This window comes from Rutidosis leptorrhynchoides, chromosome 1 (assembly GCF_046630445.1).
Source record: "Rutidosis leptorrhynchoides isolate AG116_Rl617_1_P2 chromosome 1, CSIRO_AGI_Rlap_v1, whole genome shotgun sequence".
Taxonomy (NCBI): domain Eukaryota; kingdom Viridiplantae; phylum Streptophyta; class Magnoliopsida; order Asterales; family Asteraceae; genus Rutidosis; species Rutidosis leptorrhynchoides.
This window is the reverse complement of record NC_092333.1, coordinates 639579536-639599129: the sequence shown is the minus strand read 5'-3', so window position 1 is coordinate 639599129 and position 19594 is coordinate 639579536. Positions and strand designations below refer to the sequence as shown.

At 34.4% G+C, this 19594-nt stretch overlaps 1 protein-coding gene across 6 annotated transcripts; it reads right to left on the bottom strand.

Moving 5' to 3' along the window:
- Positions 1-802: 802 nt before the first annotated feature.
- On the bottom strand, positions 803-8562 carry LOC139885692 (serine/arginine-rich splicing factor RS2Z33-like). 6 transcript variants are annotated; one of them, XM_071869449.1, is made up of 12 exons: positions 8231-8562; positions 7486-7551; positions 7113-7219; positions 6691-6762; positions 6575-6607; positions 6399-6485; positions 6119-6324; positions 5074-5591; positions 4845-4988; positions 1969-2025; positions 1429-1507; positions 803-1314 (listed from the first exon to the last, which is right to left on the bottom strand). In XM_071869449.1, the coding sequence occupies exons 5-8, from the start codon at positions 6587-6589 to the stop codon at positions 5537-5539; spliced, it is 363 nt and encodes a 120-aa protein (XP_071725550.1). In that variant the 5' UTR covers positions 6590-6607; positions 6691-6762; positions 7113-7219; positions 7486-7551; positions 8231-8562; the 3' UTR covers positions 803-1314; positions 1429-1507; positions 1969-2025; positions 4845-4988; positions 5074-5536. The 6 variants fall into 6 exon arrangements, with proteins under 6 accessions (XP_071725550.1, XP_071725545.1, XP_071725548.1 ...); XM_071869444.1 differs by lacking the exon at positions 1429-1507; XM_071869447.1 differs by lacking the exons at positions 803-1314; positions 1429-1507; positions 1969-2025 and adding exons at positions 3126-3403; positions 5866-5938 and having other exon boundaries at positions 5074-5593.
- Positions 8563-19594: the final 11032 nt, after the last annotated feature.

The following is a 19594-nucleotide window of genomic DNA, read 5'->3' as shown; positions in this document are numbered from 1 at the left end:
GACTAGCTGAAGACCCGCGACTTCGCGGGGCTTTGTGAGTATTTAATGAAAAGTAATGTTTAAAATGATTGTATTACAGTAAGGTATTAGCGTTAGCTTTCACCAAAATATATATATAGAAACTAATGTTAAAAATATAACAGTAAGGTACATCAGGAATGCGTTTTTCCCCCGTTTAATCTCAGCGTTTAATATAAAAGTAAAATCTACTATTAATTCGGCAATATTTACCTTTTCTAATGGAACGGTAAAATAGTATGCACCTACATAAATAGAACAGCCCATTTGGATAACAGATGAGAATTCAGCTGCAAAAAGTAAGACGTTAATCAATCGGGCGCCATAGAAAATTCAAAATGAAGGCAAGAAAGCAAAGATTAATGAGTCAAATTTTCAATATTAGAGAAACCTAAAAGATATGCAGCCTGGTTCACAACCGAACCTAGTACAATAGTATATAGTATATAATAATCAAAACAAAAGTGGTTAGCCATTCCACTATGATAGTATACTAAACTATGCAACTAACCGTGTTTGTCATAAAAAAAAAATATATATATAATACAAATTAAGGTATTGATATCACTTCCATTTTATTGGCAATAAATGCGGTTTAACGGTATCGTGTAAAAATGATAAATCATTCAAATAATGAAGATAGCATACAACAACAACGACAACTACACATAATTTGTACCAAATTTTGTAAGGTTAGACTTGCTACTATTTCACTCCCACGAACTTACCTATCATGACCAATCCCAATTGATTACCTATTTTGACCCCAACTAACGTACCCATTTTGATCCCAACTAACCTACCTATTTTGCTACCTCAAGTCTAAAAAATTAAGAAAACAAATCAATCACTTGCCTGACAGTCGCATCTAATTTACATGTATGTTGTGCATGTTTTTTTTATTGTATTTTCGGTATTAGTAGGAGGCGGGTTTCAAATATGATAATCATAAAGTATACCTTATCTATCAACCCATTAACGATAATCGAAGAACTCTTAACTCACGTCATTGGCACTAAGTGCATAAGAAAATAAATATTGCTTAAAAGTATTTCATCTTTTACCCTACCATTGAGCTTCTACACTTCATAACATGGACTCATAAATGCAAGAAAATAAAGTGAATCTGCCACTTTAACATCTCACTAAAATCACTAAAACACCTATCTTTCTATTTTTAATACATAACACATATCTTATCTTAGTAACAGAACGAAAAGTTTGTAAAATAACTATAATTAAGAACGGGGTACCTGGAAAGGACGCTCTTGTGATCGACCTAGGTACACTCCACACCTAATAAGGATCACAAATTAAATGATCGAAAGTATTACCGAGGTTTAGCCAATTATGCGTTTGAACTGTGAATCTGGTTCTGTGTAGCAAAGTTAAAACCATGGGTGATCCAACCTTTGAGCCATTTAAAAACGATGTTGACTTTTCTCCACTTCAAAGATTAATATTAGTGTTGTAAAACAGAATGCCTAACCTACAATTAGTGTTGTAAAAAAATCATATTATCAAGTTTATCTCAGACCACCTATAACCCTTCATGAATAGACAACAATCACATATATCACATATACTCTGTAAGTAATAATCCCAAATGTAATTGCAGAATCTTAAAGGTAAATGGGTAAAAAAAGAAACATGTTCAAACATATAACATTAGAACGATACTAATAAGATTAGCATGACCTGGGATTACACGACAAAATTGAGAAATGGTCCAAAAAAATTAATTCTGGACATTTTTAAATTTAAAGGTTGAGAGAATTCGCATTTTCAGTCAATTTCATGTATAACAAAAATAACCCATTTTACCCAAACATGACCCACCCATTTTCCACCGTTACGGGATATCTACTCATTTTCCGAATTATATGATTCTTTAATTAATTAAACGTGTTTTCTTTGCTACTGAAGAATATAATATGCTTAACTTCTTACCTTTGATGTCCCATTATCATTCTTAGGAGCAGTTGCACCTTCTTAAACAACTTGTTCCTGCAAAATCATACATAAGAGCCTTCTTGCCAATATAACAATAACATCATAAATCAATTCGGATTTTCATATACGGCTCAAATGGCCGAACCATAATGCTTTATTCAAAGAACTTATTATTATTATTTATTAAAAAAGATAAATTCCATGTTCGACCCATTCAAGCTAAATACATAATTTTATGCATCGGATCAACCATTCAATCACAATTAGATCTTTAAAATATGCCTTTATATATGTAGCTAAATGATTGATGTCTCTAACATACAGTTTTTATATCACCGTCATTAAAATTTAATTCCATTCAAGTTACTCAAGCTCACCTCAAACGAACTCTAGAAAAGATATGAAGTGAAGTTAATAAAACAATGATGATAGAAGTAGCTAAGCCTTTTAGAGTCACTTTTTAATTTACATGGGAGTTTAAAATCAAATTAGATCAAAGAAAAATACATGAACCCATCAAAAGGGACATAGATATAGGAATACAACACGGACCTCCTTATGTCTTACCAGTAACCTTAAACCCATGATCCGATTGAATTTGTAGACTGCACTTAAATTGATTTATCAAACAAACATTGGCATGAACAATCTGACCCAAACAAACTATGTAGTGACAAACTTGACCCATTTCATGAAGAGTGTAATCATGTCTAACCAAATCCCTGATATAACATCAAACTTCACCCAAGCCAATTTTGCAGTACTAATCTTGAACCAAATCATAGATAAACTTGCAAATCTGACCCAAGCAACCAGAATAGACCCAAGCAATTCAATATTTATCTAACATCAAGCACCAACAATATAGTATAAAAAGATATTTGTTTCTTTAAAAAAAATAAAGTTTCTGTTTTTTTGCATCAAAGCACGCCTACAAAAGCATTAGGAGTGACTTTGTGTACGAGTGTTTACATGGTCCTCAATGAAAAAAGCAATAACCATTTTGTGAAAGTGGTCATTAATACGTAACGTAGTTTAAGGATCGTGGCTAAATAGAACGATGGATAATCAACCTTCTAGGCTTGATTGTATGAAATAAACCTTCACGGTTTATGTTGATAAAAACCTTCGCGGTTTAATTTAATTAACTCACAAATAATAACCAAAACTGTGTTTCCATCTAAACATACGTAGCTAAATAGCAAAACAAAAGACAAGATGAGAACAATAATTTAAATTTAAAAACAAGAAATAGACTCTTTTTCCAATTGCTTTCTTGACTTATTATTTCGATGTCTACTTCCAGAATGATACATATTCTTCTTTCAACCATCTGGCCCAACTTTCTTCCTTTTTTGGCCCACACGTTCAAAGCCCAACTGAGTAACAAAGTCAGCCACCATAAGTGGGCCGAGTCCAACAACAACCATATCTACATCATCCTCCCCTTCTTTAGAAGGACTCGACCTCGAGTCCGAATCATCAATAACGAAAACATCTAACCGACCCTTAAGAACTACACGATTTTGTTTTAAATCGTTTTTTATAACATCTTCACCATAGAAAATATTAGCATCTTCATAATAGAATATTTTAACATCTTCATTGAACACGTTGGTGTTGAATTCACCTATTTCAGAACCATCATCAACTTCACACTTGTAATCTTCCTCTTCACCTGCCACTTCAGCTTTTACACCCGAAGCATATTTGCTGCTAGTATCATCAACATCATTAAAATTCAAAAAAGTTGCATCTTTTTCACTATCCATATCATAGATGAATTCTTCATCCTCACGATCCGTATCATAGATGGGTTCAGAATCTTCATCAACAATAGGTTCGGGAACGTAGTCCAGATTAAAAATTTCTCCAACCTTCATACCAATGGTAAGTACGGGATCATCATGATGGTCTCGTCTGAATCCGCTCGGTGCATCAGCGAATGGATTCATATCTTCCCACCGGTCTTTTGTTTGGTCCGAAGCGTAACGTTCATCATATTTATGATGTATGCCCAACTCTAATATTGCTATCCTTCGTCGCAAACGCTCAATCTCTAACTCCCTAACTCGTTGCTCCAAACGAGAAATCTCAGCATCACGAGGATCATTACCACTGCCTCTCTCGGTGATTCTATGATTTGATCTCCTGTAATACCGACCACTCTGTTCTTGCTTAGCCATGCCTGGAATCTGATACAACATAACGTAGTTTACACATAGAATCGCAAGATAAAAACCTTCACGGTTTATGTTGATAAAAACCTTCGCGGTTTAATTTAATTAACTTACAAATAATAACCAAAACTGTGTTTCCATCTAAACATACGTAGCTAAATAGCAAAACAAAAGATAAGATAAGAACAATAATTTAAATTTAAAAACAAGAAATAGACTCTTTTTCCAATTGCTTTCTTGACTTATTATCTCGATGTCTACTTCCAGAATGATACCTATTCTTCTTTCAACCATCTGGCCCAACTTTCTTCCTTCTTTGGCCCACACGTTCAAAGCTCAACTGAGCAACAAAGTCAGCCACCATAAGTGGACCGAGTCCAACAACAACCATATCTACATCATCACGGATTTTTACTTCACTTCACAAACAAAAACATACCACACAAAGATAATGTATAACTTTTTGATTTAACATATAAATTTTAATATTTTAAAAACAAAAAAGAAAGAAAGAAAGCAAAAAAAGTGCATGCTAAAATCATTAACCTGCTGTCACACACTGTGGAATTAGAAGAATTGAAATCAACTTTTATAAACTCTCAACCCATTTTGACATGTTTCAGATTCAACTAACTTTTAAACATTACTCGTTTGACTTGATTAAGCAAACCAAATCAGCACCCTTAAAAGTACCTTGCTTTCATATGAGCATAATTTCTTGATGAACTACTTTGAAGCTTTTTTTCATTTCCATTGAAATATGAGTTCAGTAGATGCAAGTTCATTTTCTGGATCCCATAAGTCTTCTTTAAACCTCTTCATCAGTTTCACCACCATCTACATCAGAATACACATTGTTCGTATCTGAATGTGATTATCCAAAACCATACATAATATAAAAATCACAAACAGAACTCTTTACCTACACACTATGAAAGGCTCCAGACCCGACAAACCGGTGAACCTAAAAGAACCACCATTCTCCTGCAACAACAACAACATCATGAGCTATCGCTCTTGGGAGACTGACGATGGTGATGATGATAATGATGATCAACCTGTATTTTGCCCGTACACTTTCTTACATCACAAAAATTCTCTGACATTCATTTTATTAGAATGCTTAACACCGATCTACAGATGGTATCTTAACTTGGTGTACAAAGAAATATTAAGATTTTTTGAAAATATTTCAACATTATACAAAAAAAATAAAATGTAAAGCTAAATTAAAATAAAGGTGTAACAAAATGTCAATACGGTCAATATAATTATAACAAAATGTCAATACCTTGCAATTGGTCTATCACCCAACGGTTTCGACTTCATCTAATCAAGGGTTACAAACCTGGAATCTTCGTTTGAACCACCACCATCTGTTCTGTTCAATTTCGTCGAGGAAACCTCATCGATTTTTTATTGATGAAAAGAACCCCTAACCTGAAAGGAAGAAGAATAAGCTATTAAGGATTCGTTAGGAAATGTGTAAAGCTGAAAATATCAAAACCTTCCACAAACGACATTCAATCCACTTTCTTATACCCTCTTCGTAAATCGAGCTTTTTATTAAATATCAAAACCTTATCTTAAATACTTTTCTAATTACCGATTCAACCCATATACTCATAAATGGGTTGATTTGGGTCGTGATTTACCTGTAATGGGTTAATCGGGTTATATAAACCCGAATAGAAAAAACAGAAGGTGGCTATCTCAACCCATATTCCGGAAACATTCACATTAAGAGTTCTTCGATTTACTTCATCATCACTTAAACTTGGGGTTACCTGTAAAACTTTCGAGTTTCTCAGTCTCAAGAAATTGCAATTGTTAAGTTAAGTAATTTAAGAATGAGGTTAAGAAAAATGATTAAACTTATTTATAGCCGACTCATTTTGATATAAACACTAAGATCATCTAGATTCTTTAAATGGCAAACAATTTAAAGACATGTGTAACAAACTCACAGTTTCTTCGGGTTGTTCTGACAATGTCTCTCTATATGGCCTCGCTCACCATAACGATAAGATTTGTTCTTCCAGTCACCAGCTTTACAATCTCGAGCCCAGTGACCATCAAGTCCACAATTAAAGCAGCGACCCGCACCAGAAGAAGGACCTCTGCTAAGATATTCACGTGACCCGCCCACATAACCACCACTGCCACGTGGCACCTGTATGTCAACAGGTACCGAATGAAGTCGATGGCTAATAAATAAAGAATAATATATTAGAATGAATAGCATACCCCTTTGGCAAATTCAACTATGATTCGGCTTCCATCCACGTCACGGCCATTTAAGCTGTACCGAGCATCATCAGCATCTCTCGGGTCCTTGAATAGTGAAGTGGAACTGTGAGCTACTAATTTACTTCTACCATGGATTAAAACTGATTTAGGGGGTTATTATGTGAGTACATTACCTGATTGTTCTGCATCTACATGATCTCTTCCTACTATAAATATAAATAAATACAGATTATGATAATGATTCAATTGAATTTATAAGCACTATAGTAAATATATAAACATTATGTACCTGTTTTTTAAGTAACTCGTGGTTGCATTCTTTAAGTTTTGCAACTTCGGCTTCCAACTTCAAAGTATAAGCCTGTAACATTTAATCATGGGATCATTGAAAGAGGTGGCAATGCCGTTAAAAGAAGAAAAGATAGGTGGCAAGATTGGCGGATCGACATGTTAATAAATAAAAAAAGATTTTAGTACTGGTTGAAAAAAGGCTGGGCCAGGTCCAGTGAGGTGGATCTACGATTGTAAGCATTAATAATAGATTTTAGCTACTTTTACCGATTCTTTTGGTAATTGACATAAACAAACCCAACCTAAATCGACCCAATCATGAGAGTAACAGACACAATGTTATGAACTAATTATTATTAACTCATATAAGCACTAAGAAGAATCTAATATATAGGATGTTAACTGATGACAAAAATATACCTGCTTTCGAGCTCTTGATCGTGCAGCAGATTCCTTGTTTTTAATCATTCTTCTCCGCCTTCTTTCCACAACTTTCTCTAGAGTACCACTCTTTATCCCACGCAATCCTAACAACAAAAACACAGAACACCCAATTTAGTTAGATTCTATATACACACTACATCACAGTGACTTCAGCAAAATTCAAGATGATGGCTTCACAAATGATGGTGTATATATATATATATATATATATATATATATATATATATATATATATATATATATATATATATATATTTCATTCGATCTTGATATTCATATTTCATACCCAAAACACTCCAAGTAATACCGAAAAATAACTACAGACAACTAAATCAAAACACATTCTTACTTCTTTTTTTAGCAAATCCACCACCAAATTAATCTTGTGCTTGCATTGTGAAAAACTGCAGCACTTCTAAAAGAAAAAATTTGTAGTCAGTACCAATATGTTTATGTTCATTAAAATTTTAGCCTGGATTAACATGAGTATAAGCATGTGCAACAATTCGTCAAAACATTAAAACGGGATTAACATTAAAAAAAAAAATTACACACTAACAAATGTTACAACATTCCGTGTAATGTTCTTAACATTGATTACCTGACATGAAGCAAAATCTACATAAACAAAATCAATTACAAAGCCATAGTAAACTAACTATTAAAAGTTAATTGTATTAAGGCTGTAAGCTATACTCACGTGATGTTGCAGTTTGGCTTCAATCAAGAACATCAATACACATATTCCATATATGAAATCAAAAAGTTTCAACTTTCTATTTGATTATAAGAAACTTGAATCATTATGGGTCGGATGAACATACACGCTAATTGAATTGATATAATCGAATTTGTATGGTAGATACCTGAACAACACCTAAAACACAAATCAATTTAATTGATAAAAAAAACCCTAACACACTTAATGTAATCAGGTAATTCTTGAAATCGGACTTGATGAATCAAAATTGACGAATTTATGGAATCGTAAAATGCAATTCAGGGTTCAAATGTAATTATTTAAATTTTGGGAACCGGATTTTTTTTTCCTGAGGAATGCGCTAATGAAATTGAATTACAGAAATTCAGCCTACCCTTATGACATACATGTTAATCGTTGGTTGAAAACGAAATCCGATTGCATCTGCTATGAAATCCGATTGAATCTGTAACGTTTTTCAGAGATTTGAATGATGATGAAGAAGGGATCGAGTAACTGAGAATGGATTAGCGTGACTATAATGAAGAAGTTTCCGATTTTCATACAATCAGTACATGAATCAGAGAGAGTGATTATGATGAATACATGTTTTTTTATTGAACCCTAATTTGACAACTTTGTTCTTGATTCGAGAATGTCTTTCTGTAAATATAGAGTTCATGAATAAGAGGTTTTGTTAGAAAGAAGAAAGGATGTGTGAATCAAATGGAATGAACCCCTAATTTGTGAATCGTTGTGCGCGTGTTTTATCCATCTGAAGGGTAATTAGGACAAATTAACATCTTGATTTCTACTTATGACGTGATTTATTTGATGGAATGAAATTGATGGATAGGATTTGATCTTATTTTTTAACGGATGGTAGTAAGAGAGATTAAGATTATATATATAAACATATCCATTTGACCACCCTTTTTTTTTTTAGTTAAAATAACGAATATTATTAAAATGAGGAAAATGATAAAATATATATCTAATCTAGTATGGAATATGAAATATTTTGTTACTTATTGTGTTGGTGTGTTTCAGGACTGTTAGAATGATCAAACGCATAAGCTTATGGTATTTTGCTGTTTCTCGAATGTGAGTGTTGATAGCTGAAGGTCTGATGATCATGATTGATGCAAATTGGGCTTGTTGCAGCTTATGGACTTACTTTATATCTCTACATGGGCTGTTTGGACTAGGGATGACAATGGGCAGAAAAAAATCTGTGACTCGCGGGTACCCGTGCCCGTGACAGGCAGGTATTTATGAAAAAATGTATCCGCGGGCACGAGTCGGGTAAAAAATTTTACCCGTTGGCGGGTCGCGGGTGGGTCGCGAGTATTTCATACCCGTCGCAGGTAAAACTCGACCCGTGAATCCGTGATGCTTGTTTGAGCTACCGGCGTGTATACCCGTTTACCCGCCTTGTGACGACCCGGAAATTTTCGACCAAATTTAAACTTAATCTTTAAATGAATTCGACACGATAAGCAAAGTCTGTAATGTTGAGTCTCAAAAATTTTGAACTGTTTACATAGATTCATATATACCTTTGGCTATTCCCGACGATTCACGAACAATTGAATGAATATATATATATATATATATATATATATATATATATATATATATATATATATATATATATATATAAGTGTACGGGGAACTAGAGGTCTCGGGTTCGAACCCGGTGTGAGGCATTTCTTTTTAATAAACCTTATAAAGGTAGTTTCTTTTTTTTTAAAATTATTATTATTATTATTATTATTATTATTATTATTATTATTATTATTATTATTATTATTATTATTATTGTTATTGTTATTGTTATTGTTATTGTTATTATTATTGGTATTATTATTATCATAAATATATATAATTTACTGTTTTAATATAAAAATAACATAAATATATAATTTACTACGCATGTATTCTCACTTGTGTTTTTTTTTTACTACGAAATACAGTACTGTGAGTTTCATTACTCTCTGTTTATATATATATTTAGGACTGAGAATACATGCGCTGTTTTTATGAATATTTTACGAAATAGACACAAGTGATCGAAACTACATTCTATGGTTGGATTATCGAAATCGAATATCACCCCTTTTTAGCTTGGTAACTTAATAATTAGGAAACGGGTATGGCCCCTAATTGACGCGAATCCTAAAGATAGATCTATGGACCTCGACAAGTCCCATCTGGGGTACATATGCTTTAGTACTTCGAGATTATTATTATTATACAGACGAGAGGTTCTGTTTGGGGATATCCTATGCATTAAAGTTAAGTCGGTTATCAAGCGTTCACCATATGAATCATTTTTAATTCGAGGGTTACACGTGTTATTTTGTACTCGGGTTACGTGTACAATTAAATATATGAAATCTTGTGGTCTATTAAAATGATGAAAATGAATGTTTATGATAAACTAATGAACTCACCAACCTTTTGGTTGACACTTTAAAGCATGTTTATTCTCAGGTATGAAAGAAATCTTCCGCTGTGCATTTTCTCACTTTAGAGATATTACTTAGAGTCATTCATGACATATTTCAAAAGACGTTGCATTCGAGTCGTTGAGTTCATCAAGATTATTATTAATGTTTGTAAAATGTATCATATAGAGGTCAAGTACCTCGCGATATAACCAAATGTAATGTATTCGTCCAGATGGATTAGGACGGGTCCTTTCACGCATACATATACTTAATTATATATTATATAAATTAACTTTTTAATGTATTTTTCTAAATATCCGCAGGTAAAACATGCGGGTAATGGGTATCCGTTACTAAAATTTCATTAAAGTGTACATTTTGTAAACCCGCGGGTTTACCCGCGGGTCGCGGGTACACGCGGGTTGCGGGTACGGGCAGAAAGGTTTACCCGTTGGCGGGTGAACGGGTACTCGCGGGTAAAAAAGAAAATCTGGCGGACGGGTCGTGGGTACCAAGGACCCGTGCCCATCGCTCGCGGGTGCCATACTTAGTTTGGACAAGTTCTTTAATTTATTTAAGCATAGGCCCATTATTGGTGTTTAGGCCCATCTCTATGAGCCTTCATATAAAAGGCTAATGTTGAATTATGAGAATCAATATTCAGTTGATTCTCAATCTACATACACACATACATACTGTAGTGACCCGAACTTTTCCATGTTTATATATATTAATTGAGATTGATATTTACATGATTAAATGTTTCCAACATGTTAAGCAATCAAACTTGTTAAGACTTGATTAATTGAAATATGTTTCATATAGACAATTGACCACCCAAGTTGACCGGTGATTCACGAACGTTAAAACTTGTAAAAACTATATGATGACATATATATGGATATATATATATAGTTAACATGATACTATGATAAGTAAACATATCATTAAGTATATTAACAATGAAGTACATATGTAAAAACAAGACTACTAACTTAATGATTTTTAAACGAGACATATATGTAACGATTATCGTTGTAAAGATATTTAATGTATATATATCATATTAAGAGATATTCATACATGATAATATCATGATAATATAATAATTTAAAATCTCATTTGATATTATAAACATTGGGTTAACAACATTTAACAAGATCGTTAACCTAAAGGTTTCAAAACAACACTTACATGTAACGACTAACGATGACTTAACGACTCAGTTAAAATGTATATACATGTAGTGTTTTAATATGTATTTATACACTTTTGAAAGACTTCAATACACTTATCAAAATACTTCTACTTAATAAAAATGCTTACAATTACATCCTCGTTCAGTTTCATCAACAATTCTACTCGTATGCACCCGTATTCGTACTCGTACAATACACAGCTTTTAGATGTATGTACTATTGGTATATACACTCCAATGATCAGCTCTTAGCAGCCCATGTGAGTCACCTAACACATGTGGGAACCATCATTTGGCAACTAGCATGAAATATCTCATAAAATTACAAAAATATGAGTAATCATTCATGACTTATTTACATGAAAACAAAATTACATATCCTTTATATCTAATCCATACACAAACGACCAAAAACACCTACAAACACTTTCATTCTTCAATTTTCTTCATCTAATTGATCTCTCTCAAGTTCTATCTTCAAGTTCTAAGTGTTCTTCATAAATTCCAAAAGTTCTAGTTTCATAAAATCAAGAATACTTTCAAGTTTGCTAGCTCACTTCCAATCTTGTAAGGTGATCATCCAACCTCAAGAAATCTTTGTTTCTTACAGTAGGTTATCATTCTAATACAAGGTAATAATCATATTCAAACTTTGGTTCAATTTCTATAACTATAACAATCTTATTTCAAGTGATGATCTTACTTGAACTTGTTTTCGTGTCATGATTCTGCTTCAAGAACTTCGAGCCATCCAAGGATCCATTGAAGCTAGATCCATTTTTCTCTTTTCCAGTAGGTTTATCCAAGGAACTTAAGGTAGTAATGATGTTCATAACATCATTCGATTCATACATATAAAGCTATCTTATTCGAAGGTTTAAACTTGTAATCACTAGAACATAGTTTAGTTAATTCTAAACTTGTTCGCAAACAAAAGTTAATCCTTCTAACTTGACTTTTAAAATCAACTAAACACATGTTCTATATCTATATGATATGCTAACTTAATGATTTAAAACCTGGAAACACGAAAAACACCGTAAAACCGGATTTACGCCGTCGTAGTAACACCGCGGGCTGTTTTGGGTTAGTTAATTGAAAACTATGATAAACTTTGATTTTAAAGTTGTTATTCTGAGAAAATGATTTTTATTATGAACATGAAACTATATCCAAAAATTATGATTAAACTCAAAGTGGGAGTATGTTTTCTAAAATGGTCATCTAGACGTCGTTCTTTCGACTGAAATGACTACCTTTACAAAAACGACTTGTGACTTATTTTTCCGACTATAAACCTATACTTTTCTGTTTAGATTCATAAAATAGAGTTCAATATGAAACCATAGCAATTTGATTCACTCAAAACGGATTTAAAATGAAGAAGTTATGGGTAAAACAAGATTGGATAATTTTTCTCATTTTAGCTACGTGAAAATTGGTAACAAATCTATTCCAACCATAACTTAATCAACTTGTATTATATATTATGTAATCTTGAGATACCATAGACACGTATACAATGTTTCGACCTATCATGTCGACACATCTATATATATTTCGGAACAACCATATACACTCTATATGTGAATGTTGGAGTTAGCTATACAGGGTTGAGGTTGATTCCAAAATATATATAGTTTGAGTTGTGATCAATACTGAGATACGTATACACTGGGTCGTGGATTGATTCAAGATAATATTTATCGATTTATTTCTGTACATCTAACTGTGGACAACTAGTTGTAGGTTACTAACGAGGACAGCTGACTTAATAAACTTAAAACATCAAAATATATTAAAAGTGTTGTAAATATATTTTGAACATACTTTGATATATATGTATATATTGTTATAGGTTCGTGAATCAACCAGTGGCCAAGTCTTACTTCCCGACGAAGTAAAAATCTGTGAAAGTGAGTTATAGTCCCACTTTTAAAATCTAATATTTTTGGGATGAGAATACATGCAGGTTTTATAAATGATTTACAAAATAGACACAAGTACGTGAAACTACATTCTATGGTTGAATTATCGAAATCGAATATGCCCCTTTTTATTAAGTCTGGTAATCTAAGAATTAGGGAACAGACACCCTAATTGACGCGAATCCTAAAGATAGATCTATTGGGCCTAACAAACCCCATCCAAAGTACCGGATGCTTTAGTACTTTGAAATTTATATCATATCCGAAGGGTGTCCCGGAATGATGGGGATATTCTTATATATGCATCTTGTTATTGTCGGTTACCAGGTGTTCACCATATGAATGATTTTTATCTCTATGTATGGGATGTGTATTGAAATATGAAATCTTGTGGTCTATTGTTACGATTTGATATATATAGGTTAAACCTATAACTCACCAACATTTTTGTTGACGTTTTAAGCATGTTTATTCTCAGGTGATTATTAAGAGCTTCCGCTGTCGCATACTTAAATAAGGACAAGATTTGGAGTCCATGCTTGTATGATATTGTGTAAAAACTGCATTGAAGAAACTTATTTTGTTGTAACATATTTGTATTGTAAACCATTATGTAATGGTCGTGTGTAAACAGGATATTTTAGATTATCATTATTTGATAATCTACGTAAAGCTTTTTAAACCTTTATTGATGAAATAAAGGTTATGGTTTGTTTAAAAATGAATGCAGTCTTTGAAAAACGTCTCATATAGAGGTCAAAACCTCGCAACGAAATCAATTAATATGGAACGTTTTTAATCAATAAGAACGGGACATTTCAGTTGGTATCCGAGCGTTGGTCTTAGAGAACCAGAATTTTTCATTAGTGTGTCTTATCGAGTTTGTTAGGATGCATTAGTGAGTCTGGACTTCGACCGTGTTTACTTGAAAAATGATTGCTTAACAAATTTTGTTGGAAACTATATATTTTTAACATGTGAATATTATGTGATATATTAATCTCTTAACGCGTTTGATATTATGTGATAGATGTCTACCTCTAGAACAAGTCCCATCGACTCACCTAATAATAATGAAGAGTCAAATGTAAATTGGAATGATTCGTGGACTGATTCACAAGTTCCCGAAGAGGAACCGGAAGAAGAGTCGGAACCGGAAGAAGAATCGGAACCGGAAGAAGAATCGGAACCGGATGAAGAAATAGAACCGGTGGGGGAAATAATAAAACGGTTAAGTAAAAGAAAATCCTCAACCAACCGACCAAGGTTAATTATGGTCAATGGTGTTTCCGCCAAGGAAGCAAAATATTGGGAGGATTACCAATTCTCTGATGAATCGGATTCCGACGAGAATTCCGATGATGTTATAGAAATTACCCCAACTGAATTTAAAAAGGCAAAAGAAAATAATAAGGGAAAGGGCATAAAAATAGAGAAATCTAATTCCAACCCCGATGAACTTTATATGTATCGTCAACCCCCGAAGTCCTTAAGTTGTAACAATGACCCGGGAACCTCTAAACCACCAGGTTTTTCTAAACCAATGTGGACAACGACGGCTCGTATTAGGGGAACATCATATATCCCTAGAAACTTGGCAAAACGAACCAAAACCGAAGAAGAAGAAACGAGCGAGTCGGAATAAGATAGTTGTATTCGTGTGGTGTAATATATGTAATATAGTGTTCTTATGCTTTATGATATATGTAAAAATTGCTTGTATTAATAAGTATTTTTTTATGAATCTAACTCTTGTCTATTTTACAGTTTAAAAACACAAAATGAATAGACAACCCAATATTTTAAGAGACCTACCCGGAGACATGATTGATGAAATCTTGTCTAGAGTCGGCCAGAATTCCTCGGCACAACTATTTAAGGCGAGATCAGTTTGTAAGACATTCGAAGAACGTTCCAAGAATGTCTTGGTTTATAAGAGACTTTCGTTTGAAAGATGGGGGATATCACATTGGGAAACCCATAAGTTACGATGTGTTTACTTTGACGCATATATTGCGGGGAACCCAAATGCTATTTTACGCAACGGGTTAAGAAATTATTTTGACTCAATATATCCGAATATTGGACTTCGTGATTTAGAAAAAGCGGCTAACATGCAACATAAAGAAGCATGTTATGCTTACGGATTAGTAATGTTCGCTTCTCACCAAAGTGAGAACAAGAACATCGGGCTACAACTATTAAACAAAACGTTTCCACAAGTGACGGAGTCGGTAATTGGGGTAAGAAATGAAGTTTTTAGATTATTACGGGACTGTTGGACATTACGTAACCCTCGTCCCTTTGACAACGTTACAACACGCTGTCTTATCAACGGCCATAACGGTTATGTTGCACAAGACCAAGGATGGGAAGTAGTCCTAGTAAAACCAGAATGCATGACTTGTTTCTGGACGTATGAATTACGTGTCTTTATTGCCTTTGCTGAACGACTTGTGTACTAGCTAGAATTATCTTCACAACTATCTTGTATCAAAGTTATTGTGTGCTATATTTCATGCTTTATGTAAAATAAGCGGTATTGTAAGTTTGTAAAATATTGTATAAAAGTTTGAACGCGAAATATTATTATAATCAGTTTTTCATATAGAATTGTAGTAGTTGAATTGTATATTAGCTACTAAGTATGAACTTAACGGGTAGGTACTACCCGAATTTAAACTTATAAAACGCTAATATGAAGAAAAAGCTTTTATAAATGAGTTCATATTATGCTACGAAATACTATTAACTACTCTTAATATTCTGTATGATTAACTTGTTCCATTTAACTATTTTGAAGGAAATGGCACCGACTACTCGACACACCGTGAATATGAATGAAGAGGAATTCCGTACTTTTCTAGCTTCAAACATAGCCGCAGTACAGGCTGCGCTACATACCAACAATAACCTTGGATCTAGCAGTACAGGAAATCGTGTAGGATGCACCTACAAAGAATTCACTGCCTGCAAACCTTTGGAATTTGATGGAACCGAAGGACCGATCGGATTGAAACGGTGGACCGAGAAGGTTGAATCGGTGTTTGCCATAAGTAAGTGTACTGAAGAGGACAAAGTGAAGTACGCTACACATACCTTCACAGGTTCTGCGTTAACATGGTGGAATACCTATCTAGAGCAAGTGGGACAAGATGATGCGTACGCACTACCGTGGTCAGCATTCAAGCACTTGATGAACGAGAAGTACCGTCCCAGAACCGAGGTCAATAAGCTCAAGACAGAACTTAGAGGGTTACGAACCCAAGGATTTGATATTACCACGTACGAAAGACGATTCACAGAATTGTGCCTATTGTGTCCGGGAGCATTCGAAGATGAGGAAGAGAAGATCGACGCGTTTGTGAAAGGATTACCGGAAAGAATCCAAGAAGATATAAGTTCACACGAGCCCGCCTCCATACAACAGGCAAGTAGAATGGCTCATAAACTAGTGAACCAGATTGAAGAAAGAATTAAAGAACAGACTGCTGAAGAGGCCAATGTGAAGCAAGTCAAAAGAAAGTGGGAGGAAAACGGTGATAAGAATCACCAATACAACAACAACAGCAATTACAACAATAATCGCAACAATTATCCCAACAATCGCAACATCAATCGCAACTACAACAAACGGCCCAACAACAACAACAACAACAACAACAGCAACTACAACAATCATCCCAACAACAATAATAACCGCAACAACAACAACAATCAGAAGCAACTATGCCAAAGGTGTGAAAAGAATCACTCGGGGTTCTGCACCAAATTTTGCAACAAGTGTAAAGGAAATGGTCATAGCGCGGCGAAGTGTGAGGTCTACGGACCAGGGGTTAATAGAACGAAAGGAACAAATGGTGTCGGAACGAGTAATGGTGGAGCAAGTAGTGTCGGAGCAAGTTATGCCAATGTAGTTTGTTATAAATGTGGAAAACCAGGCCACATTATTAGAAATTGCCCGAACCAGGAGAACACGAATGGACAAGGCCGTGGAAGAGTTTTCAATATTAATGCGGTAGAGGCACAGGAAGACCCGGAGCTTGTTACGGTTACGTTTCTTATTGACAATAAATCTGCTTACGTTTTATTTGATTCGGGTGCGGATAGAAGCTATATGAGTAGAGATTTTTGTGCTAAATTAAGTTGTCCATTGACACCTTTGGATAGTAAATTTTTACTCGAATTAGCAAATGGTAAATTAATTTCAGCAGATAATATATGTCGGAATCGAGAAATTAAACTGGTTAGCGAAACATTTAAGATTGATTTGATACCAGTAGAGTTAGGGAGTTTTGATGTGATAATCGGTATGGACTGGTTGAAAGAAGTGAAAGCGGAGATCGTTTGTTACAAAAATGCAATTCGCATTATACGAGAAAAAGGAAAACCCTTAATGGTGTACGGAGAAAAGGGCAACACGAAGCTACATCTTATTAGTAATTTGAAGGCACAAAAACTAATAAGAAAAGGTTGCTATGCTGTTCTAGCACACGTCGAGAAAGTACAAACTGAAGAAAAGAGCATCAATGATGTTCCCATTGCAAAAGAATTTCCCGATGTATTTCCGAAAGAATTACCGGGATTACCCCCACATCGATCCGTTGAATTTCAAATAGATCTTGTACCAGGAGCTGCACCAATAGCTCGTGCTCCTTACAGACTCGTACCCAGCGAGATGAAAGAACTGCAAAGCCAATTACAAGAACTTTTAGAGCGTGGTTTCATTCGACCAAGCACATCACCGTGGGGAGCTCCTGTTTTGTTTGTCAAGAAGAAAGATGGTACATTCAGGTTGTGTATCGACTACCGAGAGTTGAACAAACTTACCATCAAGAACCGCTACCCACTACCGAGAATCGACGACTTATTTGATCAACTACAAGGCTCGTCTGTTTATTCAAAGATTGACTTACGTTTCGGGTATCATCAAATGCGGGTGAAAGAAGATGATATTCCAAAGACTGCTTTCAGAACACGTTACGGTCATTACGAGTTTATGGTCATGCCGTTTGGTTTAACTAATGCACCAGCTGTGTTCATGGACCTTATGAACCGAGTGTGTGGACCATACCTTGACAAGTTTGTCATTGTTTTCATTGATGACATACTTATTTACTCAAAGAATGACCAAGAACACGGTGAACATTTGAGAAAGGTGTTAGAAGTATTGAGGAAGGAAGAATTGTACGCTAAGTTTTCAAAGTGTGCATTTTGGTTGGAAGAAGTTCAATTCCTCGGTCACATAGTGAACAAAGAAGGTATTAAGGTGGATCCGGCAAAGATAGAAACTGTTGAAAAGTGGGAAACCCCGAAAACTCCGAAACACATACGCCAGTTTTTAGGACTAGCTGGTTACTACAGAAGGTTCATCCAAGACTTTTCCAGAATAGCAAAACCCTTGACTGCATTAACGCATAAAGGGAAGAAATTTGAATGGAATGATGAACAAGAGAAAGCGTTTCAGTTATTGAAGAAAAAGCTAACTACGGCACCTATATTGTCATTGCCTGAAGGGAATGATGATTTTGTGATTTATTGTGAGGCATCAAAGCAAGGTCTCGGTTGTGTATTAATGCAACGAACGAAGGTGATTGCTTATGCGTCTAGACAATTGAAGATTCACGAACAAAATTATACGACGCATGATTTGGAATTAGGCGCGGTTGTTTTTGCATTAAAGACTTGGAGGCACTACTTATATGGGGTCAAAAGTATTATATATACCGACCACAAAAGTCTTCAACACATATTTAATCAGAAACAACTGAATATGAGGCAGCGTAGGTGGATTGAATTATTGAATGATTACGATTTTGAGATTCGTTACCACCCGGGGAAGGCAAATGTGGTAGCCGATGCCTTGAGCAGGAATGATAGAGAACCCATTCGAGTAAAATCTATGAATATAATGATTCATAATAACATTACTACTCAAATAAAGGAGGCGCAACAAGGAGTTTTAAAAGAGGGAAATTTAAAGGATGAAATACCCAAAGGATCGGAGAAGCATCTTAATATTCGGGAAGACGGAACCCGGTATAGGGCTGAAAGGATTTGGGTACCAAAATTTGGAGATATGAGAGAAATGGTACTTAGAGAAGCTCATAAAACCAGATACTCAATACATCCTGGAACGGGGAAGATGTACAAGGATCTCAAGAAACATTTTTGGTGGC

Coding starts and splice junctions, on each gene's coding strand:
- LOC139885692 (XM_071869449.1), bottom strand. Junction 6,325..6,398: donor TAGTTGAATTTGCCAAAGGG/GTATGCTATTCA, acceptor GTTGACATACAG/GTGCCACGTGGCAGTGGTGG. Junction 5,592..6,118: donor CAGAACAACCCGAAGAAACT/GTGAGTTTGTTA, acceptor TCTTCCTTTCAG/GTTAGGGGTTCTTTTCATCA.